The sequence below is a fragment of the Somniosus microcephalus genome, chromosome 12 (assembly GCF_052327205.1).
Source record: "Somniosus microcephalus isolate GS21.2 chromosome 12, FLI_Smic_1.0, whole genome shotgun sequence".
In the NCBI taxonomy this organism is placed as follows: domain Eukaryota; kingdom Metazoa; phylum Chordata; class Chondrichthyes; order Squaliformes; family Somniosidae; genus Somniosus; species Somniosus microcephalus.
Genome location: NC_140998.1, coordinates 8,077,739 through 8,101,435, shown reverse-complemented (window position 1 = coordinate 8,101,435; position 23,697 = coordinate 8,077,739). Strand labels below are relative to the sequence as shown.

At 49.0% G+C, this 23,697-nt stretch overlaps 1 protein-coding gene across 1 annotated transcript in view; it reads right to left on the bottom strand.

Moving 5' to 3' along the window:
- Positions 1–23,697, bottom strand: part of LOC147109011 (uncharacterized) — a 552,618-nt gene that overhangs the window by 111,968 nt on the left and 416,953 nt on the right. Inside the window, exons 75-76 of the mRNA XM_086002569.1 lie at positions 16,024–16,190; positions 724–886 (exon numbers count right to left, since the gene is read on the bottom strand). Coding sequence (XP_085858695.1) covers positions 724–886; positions 16,024–16,190 — 330 coding nt within the window. The remainder of the gene's footprint in view (positions 1–723; positions 887–16,023; positions 16,191–23,697) is intronic.

Sequence of the window (23,697 nt, the reverse complement as noted above, 5' to 3'; positions counted from 1 at the left end):
GTAGTGGCATCACAGGCAGGTCCGCTCCATCTTGACCCTCCCTCCAGCCATGTGCGCAGTGATTCTGCACCCCCACCGCCCAAGAGGGTCGCGCGTCTCTCCGGGCTGATCTCCGGCAGTGCCAGCTCACCACTCGCCCTGACACGGACACTGGAGGGTGACCAGGAGCGCGAGGGCCCTGGTTTACCTTCTCCCCATGCATAAGGCCCCCACTGCCGCCTCGGATCAGCTCAGCACAGACCAGGAGTGGAAGTTCAGGCTGTCCCAAGTGGAATGACTCGGTACACACTGCTCTTCAATAACTCCCCCTGCTCCCCTTGTATTCATATTGCTGCAAGATGATGAAAGGAGTGGACAGGGTAGATGGAGATAAACTTTTTCCTCTGGTTGGGGGGGGGGGGGGGGGGGGGGAGGGGGGGAGTCCAGAACAAGGGGGCATAACCTTAAAATCAGAGCTAGGCCGTTCAGGGGCGATGTCAGGAAGCACTTCTTCACACAAAGAGTAGTGGAAATCTGGAACTCCCCCAAAAAGCTGTGGATACTAGGGTCAGTTGAAGCTTTCAACACGGAGATGGAGAGATATTTGTTGGGTCAGGTTATCAAGGGATATGGAGCAAAAGCGGGTAGATTTAGTTGAGGTACAGATCAGCCATGATCTAACTGAACGAGGGAACAGGATCGAGGGGCTGAATGGCCTCCTCCTCTTGTTCCTATCCCACTCACCTGCTGCTCTGCAAGTTTCTTTTCAATTTCCTGATCGTCACAGATGTTGTAAACAACGGGCTTGGAGAGTTGGGACTCGATGTGAGAGAGCCACGTGCGCAGGTTGCTCATCCCCCTGTCCAGACGCTGTATGGAGCACAGTGTGTCCTTCAACCTCTTCACCCTGAGAGCAAAGGGGAAATTCACAAGGGATCAGGGAAAGAACAGTCAGTGAGAGCGGACCGGGGGGAAGGGAACTCCTGACGCTCATTAATCTCCGCGGGTCTGTCACATGGGCTGGGGTGGGGGCACGGGCCTCCCATCAACTAATCACTACCACGTAGAATCAGACAGCATAGGAGGCCATTCGGCCCATCATACCTGTGCCGGCTCTTTGAAAGAACTCTCCAATTAGTCCCACTCCCCCGCTCTTTCTCCACGGCCCTGCAAATTTTTCCTTTAAGTATTTATCCAATTCTCTTTTGAAAGTTACTGTTGAATCTGCTTCCACCTCCCTTCCAGGCAGCACATTCCAGATCACAACAACTCGCTGTGAGAAAAAAATTCTCCTCATCTCCCCTCTGGTTCTTTTACCAACCACCTTCAATCTGTGTCCTCTGGTTACTGACCTTTCTGCCACTGGAAACAGTTTCTCCTTATTTACTCGATCAAAACCCCTCGTGATTTTGAACACCTCTATTATCCTCTTAACCTTCTCTGCTCCAAGGAGAAAAATCCCAACTTCTCCAATCTCTCCACATAACTGAAGTCCCTCATCCCTGGTACCATCCTGGGAAATCTCCTCTGCAGCCTGTCCAAGGCCTTGACATCCTTCCTGAAGAATGGTGCCCAGAACTGGCCACAATACTCCAGCTGGGGCCTCACCGAACCTCTCCACACTGGTGTGCGTTTTCCTTCAGGGGTGACCCCTGGCTGAGTTTTCATTCCCCGCACCTCTCCTCCCTAGGCCAGTTGCAGCAGTTATACTGCTGACAGCAGCTAACTAACTGAGCACAGGCTTGAACCTGGGACTATCTGGTCAGTTGGGCTCAGCACCACACCCGGCAGAGGCACATTTAACCACAGTAATCCGGGACCACCTCGTAACGTCATCGCTGTGACTACTGTGTAATCACAGCCGCCCACAGCCCAGTTAAACTCGCTCAGTGATAAAGGGTTAATCGTTGAGGTTCTTCAGTTGCGTCAGAGCGCCGCACTGCCGGAGGGGCAGTGCTGAGGGAGCGCCGCACTGCCGGAGGGGCAGTGCTGAGGGAGCGCCGCACTGCCGGAGGGGCAGTGCTGAGGGAGCGCCGCACTGCCGGAGGGGCAGTGCTGAGGGAGCGCCGCACTGCCGGAGGGGCAGTGCTGAGGGAGCGCCGCACTGCCGGAGGGGCAGTGCTGAGGGAGCGCCGCACTGCCGGAGGGGCAGCGCTGAGCCGGTGCTGCACTGTCGGAGGTGCCGCCTTTCGGATAAGATGGTAATCCGAAACCCCGTTTGCCCTCTCAGGTGGATTTGAAAGATTCCACGGCCACTATTCGAAGAGGAGCAGGGGAGTTCTCCCCGATGTCCTGGCTAATATTTACCCCCTCAACCAAGTCAGGCTCCCTCCCAGTGTATCACTGGCCTCTGCTGTGCACACACATTCTAGCCTATTCTCCCACATCCACTTAATTAAAGCCTGCAATCTATAAATCCCCTCCCCCAACAGCTCTGTGAACACAGACACAAACAATCAGTGTCTGCAAATCATTCCTTTCATCAATACCAAGCCTAGCAGAAAATCCAGGTCCGTCTGCAAATCAACTTCCTGTTTGGACCACGAATCAGTCTGACATTAACCAAAGGAAATAATACGGCGCACACTGCAGCTCATCCCAGTGCTCCCGGAGACACTCAAAGGCCCCTCCCCCATCCACACGTCCCGCCCGGTGCATTCAGGATTGCTTGGGCTGGCATCTCCCTTCAAGAAATGACCTTTCCAATCGATGCTTTCATCAGTGCACAGAGAGACTCTGCCCGGGCGGAGCAGAGACAATTGCCAATCAAACCAAGACCCGTTTGTTTGCATCCTTTACTGAGGCAGAGTGTGTCCCGTGTGTGTGTGTGCATGTAAACACACAAAAACACACACACACACAGACACGCGCAATACAGTACATTTGAAGCGTGATGAAACCTCTGTCGAATGAACTGATCGAGCACGAGCAATGTTGGTACAAAAACAGAGCTTACCGTCAAACATGGGATCCAGCTTCACGGGATTTCTCCGGGCGCTGGATTCAAACAGAACTAGTGTCCAGGAGATACCTGGCTGAGGGATGAGCACTGAGCAGCGTTACCAAGGTGCGAGAGAGAGAGAGAGAGAGAGAGACAGGCCTCACCAGCAAAGCGGGCTCTACCCTATAATCTATGCACACACATGTAACACTGCACAAGGCAAATGATTCTCCCCCCCCACCTCCTCCTCCTCCTCCTCCTCCTCCCCCCCAGTCCAGATTGCACCACACCCCCTCTCCTCTCGGGTTTCACTGGAACGAAGCAGATCAGCCCAATTTCAAAGGGTACCAGATCACGATCGCCACGGTAACTGCGAGGGGAGTCTCAGAGTCACCTACAAAGGCACTTGTAAATAGTCTGAGGAGAGGCAGTCCGAGATGACTGGGACAATGCCTGTCCTCTGAAGGCAGCATGCACAGACTGGGCCCGGCTTAACACAGCCCCGCTGCAAACAGCTGATGCCAGCAACTGTCAGTCACGCGGCCCTGCACAATGTAACACAATTCAGCTCCATTAATTAACAACAACACAGATCCCGAGAGAAAAGTCACACACGCGCAGTCTCTGTCTGAACATAGAATCACACAGCACAGAAGGAGGCCCTTCGGCCCATCAGGCCTCTGCCGGCTCTTTGAAAGAGCTCTCCGATTAGCACCACTCCCCTCTGCTCTTTCCCCATAGCCCTGTACATTATTTTCCCTTCACGTATTTATCCAATTCTCTTTTGAAAGTTACTATTGAATCTTCTTCCACCGCCCTTTGAGGCAGCGTATTCCCGATCATCATAGCTCGCTGCGTAAAGAAATGTTTCCTCATGTCGTCTCTGGTTCATTTGCCAATTACCTTAAATCTGGGTCCTCTGGTTACCGACCCTCCTGCCAATGGGAACAGTTTCTGCTTATTTACTCTATCAAAACCCTTCATAATTTTGAACATCCCTTTCAAAACGCCTCTGAACATTCTCTGCTCTAATGAGAACAACACCAGTTTCTCCACATAACTGAAGTCCCTCATCCCTGGCACCATTCTGGTAAATCTGCTCTGCACCCTCTCCAAGGCCTTGACATCCTTCCCAAAGGTGGTGCCCAGAATTGAACATTGTACTTCAGCTGAGGCCTAAGCAGTGTTTTGTAAGGTTTAGCATATCATCTTTGCTTTTGTACTCTATTCCTCTATTAATAAGGCCCAGGATCCCGTATGCCTTTTTAACAGCTTTCTCAACCTGCCCTGCCACCTTCAGTGATTTGTGTACGTAAACCCCCAGATCTCTCTGTTCCTGCACCCCCTTTAAAATTGTACCATTTAGTTTATACTGCCTCACCTCATTCTTCCTACCAGAATGAATCACTTCATACTTCTCTGTGTTAAATTTCATCTGCCATGTGTCTGCCCATTTCACCAGTCTGTCTTTGTCCTCCTGAAGTCTGTTACTATCCTCCTCATTGTTTACTACATTTCTGAATTTTGTCTCATCTGCAAACTTTGAAATTTTGCCCTGTATAGCCAAGTCCAGGTCATTAATGGCCCAGTAATTCCGGGCCCAGCGCGTGAGTACGGACAGGGTACTCACGCGTGTGCCCGGAGGAATTGCCGGTTTTCAGCATGCACAGCGCATGCGCTGAAAACCGGCATTTCCTGTCCTCTGACCCAAGGGGTTAAGAGGCTGAACGCGTGCGCGGTATCGGGCAGCGCGTGCGACTTGGATTTCCTCTATTTTTAAGAGAGTTGCGCGTGTGTAAAGGCCTCCGGTATTTACGCATTGAAAAACCACACGTAAGTACTTAGTTTTACAGATAAGTGGTCTATTAATACAATTGAGAATTTTTTTTTCCACAGGTTTGTTATTTTTAAAGAATTTACAGTAAGGTAAGTTTAGTTTTAGCCCCGATTTTTTATATAATTTTTTTTTTCAAATTTTAAAATTATTGTTTAAAATAGTTTTTCAGAGTTCTTTATGGTTCATTTAAGTAGTGCAATGTTTTTGTTAATTTTCTTTCAGGTTTAAGTAGTGTTTTGGGGCCAGGAGTTTTCATGAGTTTAACAGCTCTTACTGTCAAACTCATGAATGAACTTTTGCAACCTCCCATTGGTTGCCCTGTGCTCACGTGATCCCAGCCGGCTCATCGCACTAAGTACGCCGCTGGGTCACGCACGCACAGCGCGGCAGGACCTCAAGCGGTCCAGTGAGAGGAAATGCAATGCGGGCCAGGATTAAAATGTCAGTGCGCCGGGTAAGTGAACATCGGGGGCTTGCACGCGCGGCAAGCTCCCGATCCTAATTTCAAGGCCAATATATATCAAAGAGCAGTGATCCTGATACCGACCCCTGGGGGACACCACTGTATACTTCCCTCCAGTCTGAAAAACAACCGCTCACCACTACTCTCTGCTTTCTGTCCCTTAGCTAATTTTGTTTCTATGCAGCCACTGTCCCTTTGATCTCATGGGCTTTAATTTTGCTAACAGGTCTATTGTGTGATACTTTGTCAAACGCCTTTTGAAAGTCCATATACACAACATCCACCACACTCCCCTCATCAACCCTCTCCGTTACTTCATCAAAGAACTCAATCAAGTTCGTCAAACGCGATTTGCCTTTAACAAATCCGTGCTGACTTTCATTATTAGTCCATATTTTTCCAAGTGCCAATTAAGTTTGCCCTGGATTATTGTCTCTAAAAGTTTCCCACCACCGACGTTAGGCTGACTGGCCTGTAGTTGCCAGGTTTAACCCTCTCCCCTTTTTTTAAAAACGGGTTGTAACATTTGTAATCCTCCAGTCCTCTGGCACCGCTCCCATATCTAAGGGGGATTAGGATATTGTGGCCAGAACCTCGGCAATTTCCACTCTTACTTCCCACAGTTACCAAGGATGCATCCCATCCGGACCGGGTGACTTTTCTACTTTGAGGACGGCCAAACTTATAATTATCATCTATTTTTAATCCTATCCAACATCACCTTCTCCTTTACTACTACATTGGCAGCATCTTCTCGATTGAAGACAGATGCAAAGTACTCATTTAGTGCCTTAGCCATGCCCTCTGCCTCCACAAAGAGATCGCCTTTTTGGTCCCTTCCTTTGACTACCCTTTTACTATTTACATATTTATAAAAGATTTTTGGATTCCCTTTTATGCTAGCCACAAATCTATTCTCACATTCTCTCTTTGCCCCTCTTAGTCTCTTTTATTGGATCTCCTCTGTACTTTCTGTATTTAGCTTGGTTCTTTACTGTATTATGAACATTACAATTGTCCTTAACCTCCCTTTTCTGTCTCATTTTAATCTCTATGGCCGCAAAATTCGGCTCCTTTGCGCCTGGCGTTAGCGCCTCCGGGAGGCGGTAACGGGGCGCAAAGGGCTTATCTCCCAGGTGGGCCCTCCAGAGAAATTTGGCGGGGCACTACTGAGGCACTAGCCGATAGCTCTGTGCCCCCGCCGGTAGTGCCCCAGGCCGCCGGCAATGACTTCATCACCTTGCCCTGCTGCGACGCCTTACTACCCCGCGGCAGAAATCCAGCTGCGCCCCGCGAGGCTGCCACAGCCAGTGTCGGCGCCAGCCTCGCGGGTCGTGAGCTGGGCTGAGTTCTACTCGCGGGGCACTAATTAAAGGGCGGTGTGGCCGCGACCCGTGCTGCCATTTTATTTTTTTTGGCCGACCTCCAGGTGGGCCCCTCGCGTCGGCCCTTGACACGGTCCGTGTCTGCCATCACGCAGCCCGGCACCGCATCTCAGTGCCGCGCTGCAGCCACAGCACCACGCCGCCCTGGTGGGCCATCGGAGGCCCTGCAGAGCTCGCAACATCCCTCCCCATTTATGGAAGGGGAGGAGCGCTGAACCGCATCAGCACTACGAGGAGCGGACGTGTAGCGCTCTGATGCTACCGCGCTTTACACCCCCGACACCGGCCCGAGGGAAAGTGGAGCGCCCAAGATAGCCCTCCGCTTCCTCGCCGGGGCGGTAAGCAAAATTTAGTGGCTGGGGTGGTACTTCTGCACCGAGCGTTAAATCTCTGGCGATAATTCGGTTACCGCCCCCAAACGGGGCAAAACCGAATTTTGCCCCCTATATCTTTAATCATCCAGGGAACTCTAGCTTTCAATGCCCTTTGTTTCCCCCTCATGGGAATATGTCTACTCTGTACCCGAACCATCTTCTCTTTTAAGGCCTCCCATTGTTCACTTACTGTTTTACCTGTCAGTCTTTGATTCCAATCGACCTGGGCCAGATCCCTTTTCAACTCACTGAAGTTTGCCCTCCTCCAGGATATTTTGACACTAGATTGTACCTTGTCCCTTTCCATAACTATTCTAAACATTATGATCACTGTTCCCCAAATGCACTCCCACTGAAACCTGCCCGAATGCGTTCCCCAGAACTAGATCCAGCACTGCTTCCTTCCTCCTTGGGATGGAAACACACTGATCAAGAAAGTTCTCTTGTACACAGTTCAGGAATTCCTCCACCTCTCTGCCCTTTACACTGTTACTATCCCAGTCTAGATTAGGATAATTGAAGCCCCCAGCATCATTCAACTGGATTACAGACACTGACAATTCATCAACCACCACAGAGCAAATAGGACCGCAGTCAGCAGCACACCTGACTGTAACAGGACTGAGTGTCCCAGCACCGACTGTGTGTGTAACAGGACTGAGTGTCCCAGCACCGACTGTGTGTGTAACAGAACTGAGTCTCCCAGCACCAACTATGTGTGTAACAGGACTGAGTGTCCCAGCACCGACTGTGTGTGTAACAGGACTGAGTGTCCCAGCACTGACTGTGAATACAACAGGACTGAGTGTCCCAGCACTGACTGTGTGTGTGTAACAGGACCGAGTGTCCCAGCACTGACTGTGTGTGTGTAACAGGGCCGAGTGTCCCAGCACTGACTGTGTGTAACAGGGCCGAGTGTCCCAGCACTGACTGCGTGTGTAACAGGACTGAGTGTCCCAGCACTGACTGTGTGTGTAACAGGACTGCGTGTCCCAGCACTGACTGCGTATGTAACAGGACTGCGTGTCCCAGCACTGACTGCGTGTGTAACAGGGCCGAGTGTCCCAGCACTGACTGTGTGTGTAACAGGACCGAGTGTCCCAGCACTGACTGCGTGTGTAACAGGGCCGAGTGTCCCAGCACTGACTGTGTGTGTAACAGGGCCGAGTGTCCCAGCACTGACTGCGTGTGTAACAGGGCCGAGTGTCCCAGCACTGACTGTGTGTGTAACAGGACTGAGTGTCCCAGCACTGACTGTGTGTGTAACAGGACTGCGTGTCCCAGCACTGACTGTGTGTGTAACAGGACTGCGTGTCCCAGCACTGACTGCGTGTGTAACAGGGCCGAGTGTCCCAGCACTGACTGTGTGTGTGTAACAGGACTGAGTGTCCCAGCACTGACTGCGTGTGTAACAGGGCCGAGTGTCCCAGCATTGTTCCCAGGGTGTGTAAAACGACTGAGTGTCCCAGCACTGACTGTGTGTGTAACAGGGCCGAGTGTCCCAGCATTGTTCCCAGGGTGTGTAAAACGACTGAGTGTCCCAGCACTGACTGCGTGTGTAACAGGGCTGAGTGTCCCAGCACCGACTGTGTGTGTAACAGGACCGAGTGTCCCAGCACTGACTGTGTGTGTAACAGGACCGAGTGTCCCAGCACTGACCGTGTGTAACAGGGCCGAGTGTCCCAGCATTGTTCCCAAGGTGTGCAATGCCTCAATTTGTTGGAGGCTGTAACAGATGCTGACAGTAGCAGTGAGATCCTCTGGGATGTTACCGTCTCCAACAATGTGGGTTTGGAGGTCAGGTGCTGAGGGAAACAGATGTCTCTTTAGAAAAGCTGCTGTGGTCTAGTTTAACACATATAAAGGATTAGAGCGCGGCCTGTCAGACACTCCCCTGATCATCAGTCAGCATTCAGGGTGTGTTACTGTGCTCCTCCCTTTGCACAATCGTCGGTCCATTGACTAACCGCACAACAGGTGGGAAATAGCGTCACATCAGAGTGAGGACATATGGCACAAGGACACACTGGGAGAGCAGCAAGATTAGCTTTAAATCCAGTTCTCAGCTATTAGTGAATCAGTCTGGGGAAGGCAGGGATTTGCTCTGTCTCAAATACAGGAGTCAAGGAAAGAAATAATAAGAGAACTCTGAAGGAAAGAGTGGGGGAGCAAGAGTAAATGTTCCTCTTCTGCATTTAATTAGAGGTGATTGCATATATTCAAGGCACATTTTGTTCGAAGTGTTCGGCCGCTTTATAATAAAATATATTAGCTCAGGAGAATTAAAGATACATTCTTCTATTTAAAAAATACCAATATTCTAACTGAGATGGAGACACGAGTAAAAAGAATGAAAGAAAAAACATGCATTTATACAATTCCAGTGCTCCCTCAGTACTGACCCTCCGACAGTGCAGCGCTCCCTCAGTACTGCCCCTCCGACAGTGCGGCGCTCCCTCAGTACTGCCCCTCCGACAGTGCGGCGCTCCCTCAGTACTGCCCCTCCGACAGTGCAGCACTCCCTCAGTACTGCCCCTCCGACAGTGCAGCGCTCCCTCAGTACTGCCCCTCCGACAGTGCGGCGCTCCCTCAGTACTGCCCCTCCGACAGTGCGGCGCTCCCTCAGTACTGCCCCTCCGACAGTGCAGCGCTCCCTCAGTACTGCCCCTCCGACAGTGCAGCGCTCCCTCAGTACTGCCCCTCCGACAGTGCAGCACTCCCTCAGTACTGCCCCTCCGACAGTGCAGCACTGCCTCAGTACTGCCCCTCCGACAGTGCAGCACTCCCTCAGTACTGCCCCTCCGACAGTGCGGCACTCCCTCAGTACTGCCCCTCCGACAGTGCGGCGCTCCCTCAATACTGCTCCTCCGACACTGCGGCACTCCCCCAGTACTGCCCCTCCGACAGTGCGGCACTCCCTCAGTACTGCCCCTCCGACAGTGCGGCGCTCCCTCAGTACTGCCCCCCCCGACAGTGCGGCACTCCCTCAGTACTGACCCTCCGACAGTGCGGCACTCCCTCAGTACTGCCCCTCCGACAGTGCGGCACTCCCTCAGTACTGCCCCCCCGACAGTGCGGCACTCCCTCAGTACTGACCCTCCGACAGTGCGGCGCTCCCTCAGTACTGCCCCTCCGACAGTGCGACCCTCCCTCAGTACTGCCCCTCTGACAGTGCAGCACTCCCTCAGTACTTCCCCTCCGACAGTGCAGCACTCCCTCAGTACTGCCCCTCCGACAGTGCAGCACTCCCTCAGTACTGCCCCTCCGACAGTGCAGCGCTCCCTCAGTACTGCCCCTCCGACAGTGCAGCACTCCCTCAGTACTGCCCCTCCGACAGCGTGGCGCTCCCTCAGTACTGCCCCTCCGACAGCGCGGCGCTCCCTCAGTACTGACCCTCCAACAGTGCAGCGCTCCCTCAGTACTGACCCTCCGACAGTGCGGCGCTCCCTCAGTACTGCCCCTCCGACAGTGCGACCCTCCCTCAGTACTGCCCCTCTGACAGTGCAGCACTCCCTCAGTACTGCCCCTCCGACAGTGCAGCACTCCCTCAGTACTGCCCCTCCGACAGTGCAGCGCTCCCTCAGTACTGCCCCTCCGACAGTGCAGCACTCCCTCAGTACTGCCCCTCCGACAGCGTGGCGCTCCCTCAGTACTGCCCCTCCGACAGCGCGGCGCTCCCTCAGTACTGACCCTCCAACAGTGCAGCGCTCCCTCAGTACTGACCCTCCGACAGTGCGGCGCTCCCTCAGTACTGCCCCTCCGACAGTGCGGCGCTCCCTCAGTACTGCCCCTCCGACACTGCGGCACTCCCTCAGTACTGCCCCCCCGACAGTGCGGCACTCCCTCAGTACTGCCCCCCCGACAGTGCGGCACTCCCTCAGTACTGACCCTCCGACAGTGCAGCGCTCCCTCAGTACTGACCCTCCGACAGTGCGGCACTCCCTCAGTACTGCCCCTCCGACAGTGCGACCCTCCCTCAGTACTGCCCCTCCGACAGTGCGGCACTCCCTCAGTACTCCGATGCACTGAGTGGTTGAGTAGCCTGCTGACACTCTCAGTCCAGGTTGAGCTATGGGTAATGAAGACCGAGGTGAGATGCGGATGGTTGGCGAGCGCCTGTGACTCTGCACCCCAGCAGGTGTCTGCGCCCTCGGACCGAACAGCAGAATTGATCACCGGAACTCTCGTTGGTCTCGGGGAATATTTACCATCTGAATTCCCAGACATGGTGTCACCACAGAGACGTAAAGAGACACTGTGGCACATCAGAGAGAAACGTCCCGAAGCACTCCACATACAATCATACAATCTTTACAGAACAGAAGGAGGCCATTCGGCTCTTTGAACGAGCTCTCCGATTGGTCCCACTCCCTCGCTCTTTCCCCATAGCCCTGCAATTTTTTTTCTTTTCAAGTATTTTATCCAATTCCCTTTTGACAATTATTACACAGTATTTACAGCACAGAAACAGGCCATTCGGCCCAACTGGTCTGTGCCGGTGTTTATGCTCCACACGAGCTTCCTCCCGCCCTACTTCATCTCACCCCATCACCCTCTCCTTCTATTCCGTTCTCCCTGATGTGCCTTTCTAGCTTCCCTTTAAAGGCATCAATGCTATTTGCTTCAACTACTCGATGTTCCACATTCTCTGAGTAAAAAAGTTTCTCCTGAATTTCTTTCAGGATTTATTAGCGACTCTCTTGTATTTATGGCCGCTGCTTCCGAACTCTCCCACAAGTGGAAACATCTTCTCTACAGCCAAGGTTCGAGCGGTCAACGGTCGGACTGGTGGAAGGTCGTTCGTCACATGGAGCGAGCATGTCGGGCCTTCGGGGTAGGCAACGTAGTGGAGGCACAAACACTGGAATCGCTTGGAGGCAGTTGGATGCTATGAGGGTTTACAGCACAGAATGAGGCCATTTGGCCCGAGGTGTCTATAAATCAGCTGCTGGCCTCAATCTGATGGTCCAGTACAGGCTGAGCCTCCATCACTACTTCCTGAGGAGCTCCAATCAATATCTTGTTTTGTCTGATTTCGAGACTGCCAATAGCAGCCTCGGGCTCAAACCTGTTCAATCCGCTTCCACCGCCCCTCCCCTCCCCACTCCCCTCCACCACCCTCCACCTCCCTCTCCCCCCTCCCTCCTCCCCCACCCTCTCCATCCCCCACCCTCTCCATCCCCCTCCTCCTCCTCCTCCCCACCCTCCTCCCCTACCCTCTCCCTCCCCACCCTCCTCCCCTACCCTCTCCACCCTCCCCCGCCTCTACCACCCTCTCCCTCCCCCCTCCTCCACCTCCACCACCCTCTCCCTCCCCCCAACCCTCCCCTCCTCCTCCCCTCCCCCACCTTCTCCATCCCCCTCCCCTCCCCCACCCTTCTCCCTCCCCCTCCCCTCCCCCACCCTTCTCCCTCCCCCTCCCCTCCCCCACCCTCCCCCCCTCCCCTCCCCCACCCCCACCCTCCCCTCCCCCAACCTTCTCCCTCCCCCCTCCCCCTCCCTTTCTCCCTCCCCCTGCCCAGTTAACCTACACTCCCCTCCCCACCCCTCCCCTCGTTAACCTACACTTTCCCCTTCCCCCACCCCTCCCCAATACCCGCCCCCTCACCCCCATTACCCTCCTCCTCACCCCCCCGCCGCCCCATTACCCTCCCCCCCCACCGCCCCATTACCCTCCCCCTCACACCCCCGCCACCCCATTGCCCTCCCCCTCCCCCTCCCCCCCCCCCGCCGCCCCATTACATAAGAACATAAGAAATAGGAGCAGGAGTAGGCCAATCGGCCCCTCGAGCCTGCTCCGCCATTCAATAAGATCATGGCTGATCTGATCCTAACCGCCAATCCACTATCACAGAACCATCTCCTGAATCTAACAGAATTAGACACACGAAATAGGAGCAAGATCAGGCTACACGGCCCCTGGGCCCGCTCCACTACCCACAGGGCCATGACCGATCCGAACCTAGACTCATGTCCAAATTTCTGCCCGCTCCCCGTAACCCTTAATTCCCTTTACTTCTAGGAAACTGTCTATTTCTGTTTTAAATTTAAGTAATGATGTAGCTTCTACAGCTTTTTGGGGCAGCATATTCCATGGACCTACCACCCTCTGAGTGAAGTAGTTCCTCCTCATCTCAGTTTTGAAAGAGCAGCCCCTTATTCTAAGGCTATGCCCCCTAGTTCTAGTTTCACCCATCATCGGGAACATCTTCCCCGCATCCACCCGATCCAACCCCTTCACAATCTTATATGTTTCAATAAGATCGCCTCTCATTCTTCTGAACTCCAATGAGTAGAGTCCCAATCTACTCAACCTCTCCTCATATGTCCATCCCCTCATCCCCGGGATTAACCGAGTGAACCTTCTTTGTACGGACTCGAGAGCAAGTATGTCCTTTCTTAAGTATGGACACCAAAACTGTACGCAGTATTCCAGGTGCGGTCTCACCAATACCTTGTACAACTGAAGCAATACCTCCCTATTTTTATATTCTATCCCCCTAGCAATGAAAGCCAACATTCCATTGGCCTTCTTAATCACTTGCTGCACCTGCATACTAACCTTTTGAGTTTTGTGCACCAGGACCCCCAGATCCCTTTGTACTTCAGTACTTTCCAGTTTCTTGCCATTAAGATAATAACTTGCTCTACGATTTTTCCTGCCAAAGTGCATAACCTCACACTTTCCAATATTGTATTCCATCTGCCAAATCTCTGCCCACTTACTTAGCCTGTCGATGTCCCCTTGCAGGTTTTTTATGTCCTCCTCACTCACTACTTTCCCTCCCATCTTAGTATCATCTGCAAACTTTGATATGTTACACTCGGTCCCCTCCTCCAAATCGTTAATATAGATTGTAAAGAGTTGGGGACCCAGCACTGACCCCTGTGGAACACTAGTTACTGATTGCCAGTCTGAGAATGAACCATTTATCCCAACTCTCTGCCTTCTGTTAGATAGCCAATCCTCTATCCATGCCAGAATATTACCCCCAATCCCGTGATTTTTTATCTTAAGCAATAATCTTTTGTGTGGCACCTTGTCAAATGCCTTTTGGAAGTCTAAATACACTACGTCCACTGGTTCCCCTTTATCCACCCTATACGTTACTTCCTCAAAGAACTCCAGCAAATTTGTCAAACATGACTTCCCCTTCATAAAACCATGCTGACTTTGTCCTATTAAATTATGATTATCCAAATGTCCTGTTACTGTCTCCTTAATAATGGACTCCAAAATTTTACCTACCACAGATGTTAGGCTAACCGGTCTATAGTTTCCAGCCTTCTGTCTACTGCCCTTTTTAAATAAGGGTGTTACATTAGCAGTTTTCCAGTCTGCCGGGACCTTTGCCGAGTCGAGTGAGTTTTGGAAAATTATTACCAATGCATCCACAATCCCTACCGCCACTTCCCTCAAGACCCTAGGATGTAAGCCATCAGGTCCAGGTGATTTATCCGCCTTGAGTCCCATTATTTTACCGAGTACCACTTCCTTAGTGATTTTGATCGTGTTTAGCTCCTCCCCCCCTTTAGCCCCCTGTTTGTCCAGTGTTGGGATATTCTTAGTGTCTTCTACTGTAAAGACTGATGTAAAATATTCATTCAGTGTTTTTGCCATCTTCGTATTTCCCACCATTAATTTCCCGGTCTCATCCTCTAAGGGACCAACATTTACTTTAGCCACCCTTTTTCTTTTTATATAACTATAAAAACTCTTACAATCTGTTTTTATATTTTTTGCTCATTTACTTTCATAATCTATCTTCCCTTTCTTAATCAATCTTTTTGTTATTTTTTGCTGTCTTTTAAAGTTTTCCCAATCCTCTATCCTCCCACTAGATTTGGCTACCTTATATGTCCTTGTTTTTAGTCGAATACTATCCTTAATTTCTTTACTTAGCCACGGATGGCTGTCTTTTCTTTTACACCCTTTTCTTCTCAGTGGAATATTTTTTTTTTGGAAGTTGTAAAATAACTCCTTAAATGTACACCACTGATCATGTATCGTCTTACCCTTTAATCTATTTTCCCAATCCACTCTACTCAATTCCGCTCTCATACCTTCATAGTCTCCTTTATTCAAGCTTAGCACGCTTGTTTGAAATCCAACCTTCTCACCCTCTAATTGAATATGGAATTTAACCATGTTATGGTCACTCATTCCAAGGGGATCCTTTACTAGGACATTTTTAATTAATCCCGTCTCGTTACACAGGACCAGATCTAAGGTTGCTTGCCCCCTGGTCGGTTCAGTTACATACTGCTCAAGAAACCCATCCCTAATACACTCAATGAACTCATCCTCAAGGCTGCCCTGCCCAATTTGATTTGTCCAATTAATATGATAGTTAAAATCCCCCATAATTATAGATGTTCCCTTATTACAAGCCTTAACTATTTCCTGATTGATACTCCGTCCAACAGAGTTGCCACTGTTCGGAGGCCTATAGACTACGCCCACTAGTGTTTTTTTCCCTTTATTATTCCTTACCTCCACCCAAACTATTTCATTATCCTGATCTTTTGACCCAATATCATTTCTCTGTATTACAGTGATTCCTTCCTTTATTAACATAGCCACCCCACCTCCCCTTCCTTCCTGCCTGTCCTTCCTGATCGTTAAATAACCTGGGATGTTTAATTCCCAGGCATTGTCACCCTGCAGCCATGTTTCTGTAATGGCCACAAGATCATACCCATATGTAGTTATTTGTGCCATTAACTCGTCTATTTTGTTACGAATGCTACGTGCATTCAGATAGAGAACTTTCAAAGATGTTTTGCGACACTTAGTTCCTGCTTTTGCCCTTTTTATTACTTTACCTTTTACTCCATGCCTTCTGCCCCTTCCTGACACGCTCTGGTTTTTAATTTCCCCACTGTTACCTAAGTCTATGACCTTCTCTGTTGTCATTTTTATTATTTGCTCTCTAGGAACCTCCCCCCCACTAGTTAGTTTAAAGCCCTCTCTACAGCCATAGTTGCATCTGCCAATGCCGCCTTGGTGTCCGCCGCCCCATTACCCTCCCCCTCCCCCTCACCTGGCCTCAATGACTTCGAAGAGGTGTTGCCAGTGACTGTTGATGAGGTGTAGTTTGTTGTCGATCTCGGCCGCCTTCGTCGTGCTGCTGGCTTTGATCAGTTCGTCTCCCAGCTGCTGCAGCTGGACCTTGTTCTTGTTGTAGAGTTTAATTTCCCCCATACAGTCCTGCAACCAAAACCGCAGAGAACCATCTCAAACTGAGGCCCCGTCACAGGATAGACACACTGAGGGAGAACATCCAGTCCCGTTTCAACTCTTCCATCCAGCAACAACAACAACTTGTATTTATATAGCGCCTTTAACATAGTAAAACGTCCCAAGGTGCTGCTCAGGAATATTTTAAGACAAAAAATTTGACACCGATCCACAAGGCTAAATTAGGGGCGGGTGACCAAAAGCTTGGTCAAAGAGGTCAGTTTTAAGGAGCGTCTTAAAGGAGGAGAGGTGGAGAGGTTTAGGGAGGGTATTCCAGAGCTTAGGGCCCAGGCAACAGAAGGCACGGCCACCAATGTTTGAGCGATTATAAACAGGGATGCTCAAGAGGGCAGAATTAGAGTAAGGCCCCTAGAGTCGCCCCATCAGAACCTCCGACATCAACGGTTTTTAATCGGTTCCATGTGCTGGTCACTCTCGGAGTGAAGAAGTAATTCCTGATATCAGTCCTGAACCTGCAGTTTACTCCCGTCTCCCCATGTCCTACACTCACAATTCAGCTTGAACAAATTCACCAGATTTAACTTTACCCTTACATAGGAACATTGGAAATTGGAGGAGGCTATTCGGCCCCTCGAGCCTGCTCCACCATTCAATTAGATCGTGGCTGATCTGCACCTCAACTCCACTTTCCCGCCTTAGGTCCATATGCCTCGATACCCTTAGCCAACAAAAATCTATCAATCCCAGTTTTGACATTTTCAACTGACCCCCAGTATTCACCGCGTTTTCACACACACAGAATCCCCACAATGCAGATAGAGGCCATTTCAGCCCATCGAGCCTGCACCGACACATATCCCACCCGATCCCCGTAACCCCTACACCAACACATATCCCCGTAATCCCACGTATTTAATCCCCCTAACACTAAGGGTCAATTTATCAGTTCCAGATTTCCTTAAGAACATAAGTAGGAGCAGGAGTAGGCCATACGGCCCCTCGGGCCTGCTCCGCCATTCAATAGGATCATGGCTGATCCGAACCTAGACTCACGTCCACTTCCCTGCCCTCTCCCCGTAACCCTTATCTGCTAGGAAACTGTCTATCTCCGTTTTAAATCTATTTAATGTTGCAGCTTCCACAGCTCTCTGGGGTAGCAAATTGCATAGATTTACTACCCTCTGAGTGAAGAAGTTTCTCCTCATCTCAGTTTTGAAAGGGCAGCCCCTTATTCTAAGATTATGCCCCCTAGTTCTAGTCTCACCCATCAGTGGAAACATCCTCCCCGCATCCACCCGATCAAGCCCCCTCACAATCTTATATGTTTCGATAAGATCGCCTCTCATTCTTCTGAACTCCAATGAGTAGAGGCCCAACCTACTCAACATTTCCTCATATGTCAACCCCCTCATCTCCGGAATCAACCGAGTGAACCTTCTCTGAACCGCCTCGAGAGCAAGTATATCTTTTCTTAAATATGGAAACCAAAACTGCACGCAGTATTCCAGGTGTGGCCTCACCAATACCCTGTATAACTGCAGCAAGACTTCCCTGTTTTTATACTCCATCCCCCTTGCAATAAAAGCCAAGATTCCATTGGCCTTCCTGATCACCTCCTGCACCTGCATACTAACTTTTTGTGTTTCATGCACCAGGACCCCCAGATCCCTTTGTACTGCAGCACTTTGCAGTTTCTCTCCATTTAGATAATAACTTGCTCTTTGATTTTTTCTGCCAAAGTGCATAACCTCACACTTTCCAATATTATATTCCATCTGCCAAATCTCTGCCCACTCACTTAGCCTGTCTATGTCCTTTTGCAGGTTTTTTATGTCCTCCTCACTCACTGCTTTCCCTCCCATCTTTGTATCGTCGGCAAACTTGGATATGTTGCACTCGGTCCCTTCCTCCAAATCGTTAATATAGATTGTAAAGAGTTGGGGTCACACCACTAGTTACTGATTGCCAGCCCGAGAACATGTAGGTACCAACGATGTAGGTAAAAAGAGGGAGGAGGTCCTACAAGCTGAATTTAGGGAGTTAGGAGCTAAATTGAAAAGTAGGACCTCAAAGGTAGTAATCTCTGGATTGCTACCAGTGCCACGAGCTAATAAGCTTAGAGAGAGTAAGATAGATAAGCTAAATACGTGGCTTGAGCAGTGGTGCAAGGGAGAGGGATTTAAATTCTTGAGGCATTGGAACCAGTTCTTGGGGAGGAGTGACCTGTACCAAGGGGACGGTCTACACCTGAGCTGTGAGGGAGCCGATGTCCTCGGGGTAATATTTTCTAGGGCGGTTCGGGAGGATTTAAACTAATTTGGCAGGGGGATGGGAACCTAGATAGTGGAAAAGAGGGAAGTCATATGAAGTCAGAAATAGATGGTAGAAAGGTGAGAAGCAATAAGCAAAGGAGAGAAACACAAAGGGCCAAACTAATTCATAATGAGAGTGTGAAAAAAGCAAGCCTGAAGGCTTTGTATCTTAATGCTAGAAGCATTAGGAACAAGGTGGATGAATTAGTTGTGGAAATAGAGGTAAACAAGTATGATTTGATTGGGATTACAGAAACGTGGCTGCAGGGTGGGCAAGGCTGGGAACTTAACATCCAGGGATATACAATATTTAGGAAGGATCGGCAAAAAGGTAGGGGAGGTGGGGTAGCATTGCTGGTAAAGGAGGGGATTAATGCAATGGAAAGGAAGGATATTAACTCGGATGAAACGGAATCTGTATGGGTAGAAATGAGAAATAGCAAGGGGAGGAAAACGTTAGTGGGTGTGATATATAGGCCTCCAAATAGTAATATGGAGGTGAGGGAAGGCATAAAAAGGGAAATTAGAGAAGCGTGCGATAAGAGCACAGCTGTCATCATGGGTGACTTTAATTTACATATTGATTGGACTACCCAAATTAGTAAAAATTCTGAGGAGGAGGAATTCCTGGAATGTTTTCGGGACGGTTATCTGGACCAATATGTCGAGGAGCCGACTCGAGATCAGGCCATTTTAGACTGGGTATTGTGCAATGAGAAGGGACTTATCAACAATCTTCTTGTACGAGGCCCCTTGGGTCAGAGCGATCATAATATGATCGAGCTCTCAGTCGAGATGGAGAGTGAGGAAATTGCATCAGAGACTAAGGTCCAGAACTTAAATAAAGGGAATTACGAGGGTATGAGACGGGAATTGGGTAAGATTGATTGGGTGGTGTTTCTGGGGGGATTGACAGTGGATAGACAATGGCAAGCATTCAAAGATAGAATGGAAGAATTCCAGAACATGTTTATACCGGTTTGGCATAAAAATAAACCTAAAAAGGTGGCTCAACCGTGGATAACGAGGGAAATTAGGGACAGCATAAAATCAAAAAAAAGGGCATATCAACTGGCAAAAAAAAGCACCAGACCGGAAGATTGGGGGCAGTACAGGATACAGCAAAAGAGGACAAAGGGATTAATCAGGAAGGGGAAAATAGAATACGAAAGTAAACTTGCAGCAAACATAAAGACAGACTGCAAAAGCTTTTATCGGTATATCAGGAGGAAAAGACTGGTAAAATCCCAAGTCGGTCCCTTGCAGTCCGATTCGGGAGAATATATAATGGAGAATAAGGAAATGGCAGACCAATTAAACTCATACTTTGGTTCTGTATTCACAAAGGAGGACACAAATAACCTCCCAGGAATATCGGCAAACATAGGGACTAATGAGAGGGAGGAGCTGACAGAAATTAGTATCTCTAGGGATATGGTGTTGGGTAAGTTGAGGGGACTGAAGGCCGACAAATCCCCGGGGCCTGATAAACTACATCCTAGGGTACTTAAGGAGGTGGCCCTGGAGATAGCAGATGCTCTAAGGATCATCTTCCGGAACTCCATTGACTCGGGAACAGTACCCGTGGATTGGAGGGTAGCTAATGTTACCCCAATATTTAAAAAGGGGGGTAGAGAGAAAGCAGGGAATTATAGACCAGTAAGCCTTACATCGGTTGTGGGCAAAATGCTAGAGTCCATTATTAAGGATAAAATAGCGGAGCACTTGACAAATGGGGAAAGGATCGGACAGAGTCAACATGGATTTACAAAGGGTAAATCGTGTTTGACTAATCTGCTGGAATTTTTTGAGGAAGTAACTGGTAAAATAGATGGGGGAGAGCCAGTGGATGTGGTGTACCTTGACTTCCAGAAAGCCTTCGATAAGGTTCCACACAAAAGATTATCATGCAAAATTAAGGCTCATGGGATTGGGGGCAAAGTATTAACGTGGATAGAGAACTGGCTGGCGGATAGAAAACAGAGAGTTGGAATAAACGGCTCGTTTTCGGAGTGGCAGGCAGTGACCAGCGGGGTGCCGCAAGGATCTGTCCTGGGACCCCAGCTGTTCACAATATATATAAATGATCTGGATCAGGGAATTGGATGCAATATTTCCAAATTCGCTGACGACACTAAACTAGGAGGAGGGGTGGGCTCTGATGAGGATGTCAGGAGGCTACAGTGCGATTTGGACAGGTTGGGGGAATGGGCGGATACGTGGCAGATGCACTATAATGTGGATAAATGCGAGGTTATCCACTTTGGGGGTAAAAACAGGAGGGTAGATTATTATCTAAATGGCAATAGATTGGGAGATGGGGAAGTGCAGAGGGACCTGGGTGTTCTTGTGCACCAGTCACTGAAGGAGAGCATGCAGGTGCAACAGGCGATTAAGAAGGCAAATGGTATGTTGGCCTTCATATCAAGGGGGTTCGAGTATAGGAATAGGGATACCTTACTACAGCTGTACAAGGTGCTGGTGAGACCGCATCTGGAGTATTGTGTACAGTTTTGGTCGCCCCATCTGCGGAAGGATGTTCTTGCCATGGAAAGAGTGCAGCGGCGATTCACCAGGCTGATACCTGGAATGGCGGGAATGACCTACGAGGAGAGATTGAATAGTTTGGGCTTGTACTCACTGGAGTTTAGAAGATTGAGAGGGGATCTCATCGAAACATATAAAATTATGGCAGGCCTGGACAGGCTGAATTCAGAGAGAATGTTTCCAATGGCAGGGGAGCACAGAACCAGGGGCCACAGTCTAAAAATAGCGGGCAAATCATTTAAAACAGAGATGAGGAAGAATTTCTTCACTCAAAGAGTGGTGAGCCTGTGGAATTCCCTGCCACAGAGGGCTGTGAAGGCTAATTCAATAAATATTTTCAAGAGAGAATTGGATATATTTCTGAAGGCTAAGGGGATTAAGGGTTACGGAGAAAAGGCGGGGACGGGGTACTGAACTGGTAAGATCAGCTAAGATCTCAGATGAAGATCAGCCATGATCTCATTGAATGGCGGAGCAGGCTCGAAGGGCCGAATGGCCTACTCCTGTTCCTATCTCTATGTTTCTATGTTTCTATGAACCATTTATCCCAACTCTTTGTTTTCTGTTAGATAGCCAATCTTCCACCCATGCCAGTATATTACTCCCAATCCCGTGATTTTTTTTATCTTGATCAGTAATCTTTTGTGTGGAACCTTGTCAAATGCCTTTTGGAAGTCCAAATACACTACATCCACTGGTTCCCCTTTATCCACCCTGTATGTTACGTCCTCAAAGAATTCGAGCAAATTTGTCAAACATGACTTCCCCTTCATAAAACCATACTGACTCTGTCCTATTAAATTATGTTTATCCAAATGCTCTGTTACTGTTTCCTTAATAATGGACTCCAACATTTTACCAACCACAGATGTTAGGCTAACTGGTCTATAGTTTCCAGCTTTTTGTCCACTTCCCTTCTTAAATAAGGGTGTTACATTAGCAGTTATCCAATCTGCCGGGACCTTTCCTGAGTCCAGGGAGTTTTGGAAAATAATCACCAATGCATCCACAATCCCTACCGCCACTTCTCTCAAGACCCTAGGATGTAGGCCATCAGGTCCGGGGGATTTATCCGCCTTAAGTCCCATTATTTTACCGAGTACCATCTCCTTAGTGATTTTAATCGTGTTTAGCTCCTCCACCCCCCATTGCCCCCTGTTTGTCCAGTGTTGGGATATTTTTAGTGTCCTCTGCTGTAAAGACTGATACAAAATATTTGTTCAGCGTCTTTGCCATCTCCATGTTCCCCACCACTAGTTTCCTGGTCTCATCCTCTAAGGGACCAACGTTCACTTTAGCCACCCTTTTTCTTTTTATATAGCTGTAGAAACTCTTGCTATCTCTTTTTATATTTTTTGCTAGTTTACTTTCATAATCTATCTTCCCTTTCTTAATTAATCTTTTGGTTATTCTTTGTTGGCTTTTAAATGCTTCCCAATCTTCTATCCTCCTACTCGATTTGGCTACTTTATATGCCCTTGTTTTTCAGTCGGATACTATCCTTTATTACTTTACTAAGCCATGGATGGCTGTCTTTTCTTTTACTCCCCTTTTTCCTCAGTGGAATATATTTTTCTTGAAAGATGTGAAATATCTCCTTGAATGTAGACTACTGCTCTTGTACCATCTTACACTTTTATCTGTTTTCCCAGTCCACTTTAGTCAATTCTACTCTCATACCTTCATAGTCTCCTTTATTTAAGCTCAGTACGCTAGTTTGAGATCCAACTCTCTCACCCTCAAACTGAATTTGGAATTCAACCATATTATGGTCACTCATTCCAAGGGGATCCTTTACTAGGACATTTTTTATTAATCCTGTCTCATTACACAGGACCAGATCTAAGATTGCCTGCCCCCTGGTTGGTTCAGTTTACATACTGCTCAAGGAACCCGTCCCTAATACACTCTATGAACTCTTCCTCAACGCTGCCATGCCCAATTTGATTAGTCCAGTCAATATGAAAGTTAAAATCCCCCATGATTATAGCTGTTCCATTATTACAAGCCCCAACTATTTCTTGATTTATACTCCGACCAACAGAGTTGCAACTGTTAGGAGGCCTATAGACTATGCCTAGTGACTTTTTCCCCTTATTATTCCTTATCTCCACCCAAACTGTTTCACTTTCCTGATCCTTCGACCCAATATCATTTCTGACTATTGCAGTGATTCCATCCTTGATTAACATAGCAATCCCACATCCCTTTTCTTCCTGTCTGTCCTTCCAAATTGTCAAATACCCTTGTATGTTTAGTTCCCAGTCATGATCATCTTGCAGCCATGTTTCCGTAATGGCCACCAGATCATAACCATGTGTAGTTATTTGTACCGTCAACTCGTCTATTTTGTTACGAATGCTGCGTGCATTCAGATAAAGAACTTTCAAATATGTTTTCTGACAATTTATTCCTGTTTTTACCCCTTTTACTACTTTACCTTTATCATTATACATTCTGTCCCTTCGTGACACGCTCTGGTTTTTAATTCCCCCACTGCTACCTTGCTCTATTGCCTTCCCCGCTGTCATTTTTATTTTTCGCTTTCTTAAAACCTCCCCCCCACTAATTAGTATAAAGCCCTCTCTACAGGCCTAGTGATTCGATTCGCCAGGATTCTAGTCCCAGCACTACCCTTTGTGTGAAGTGGTGCTTCC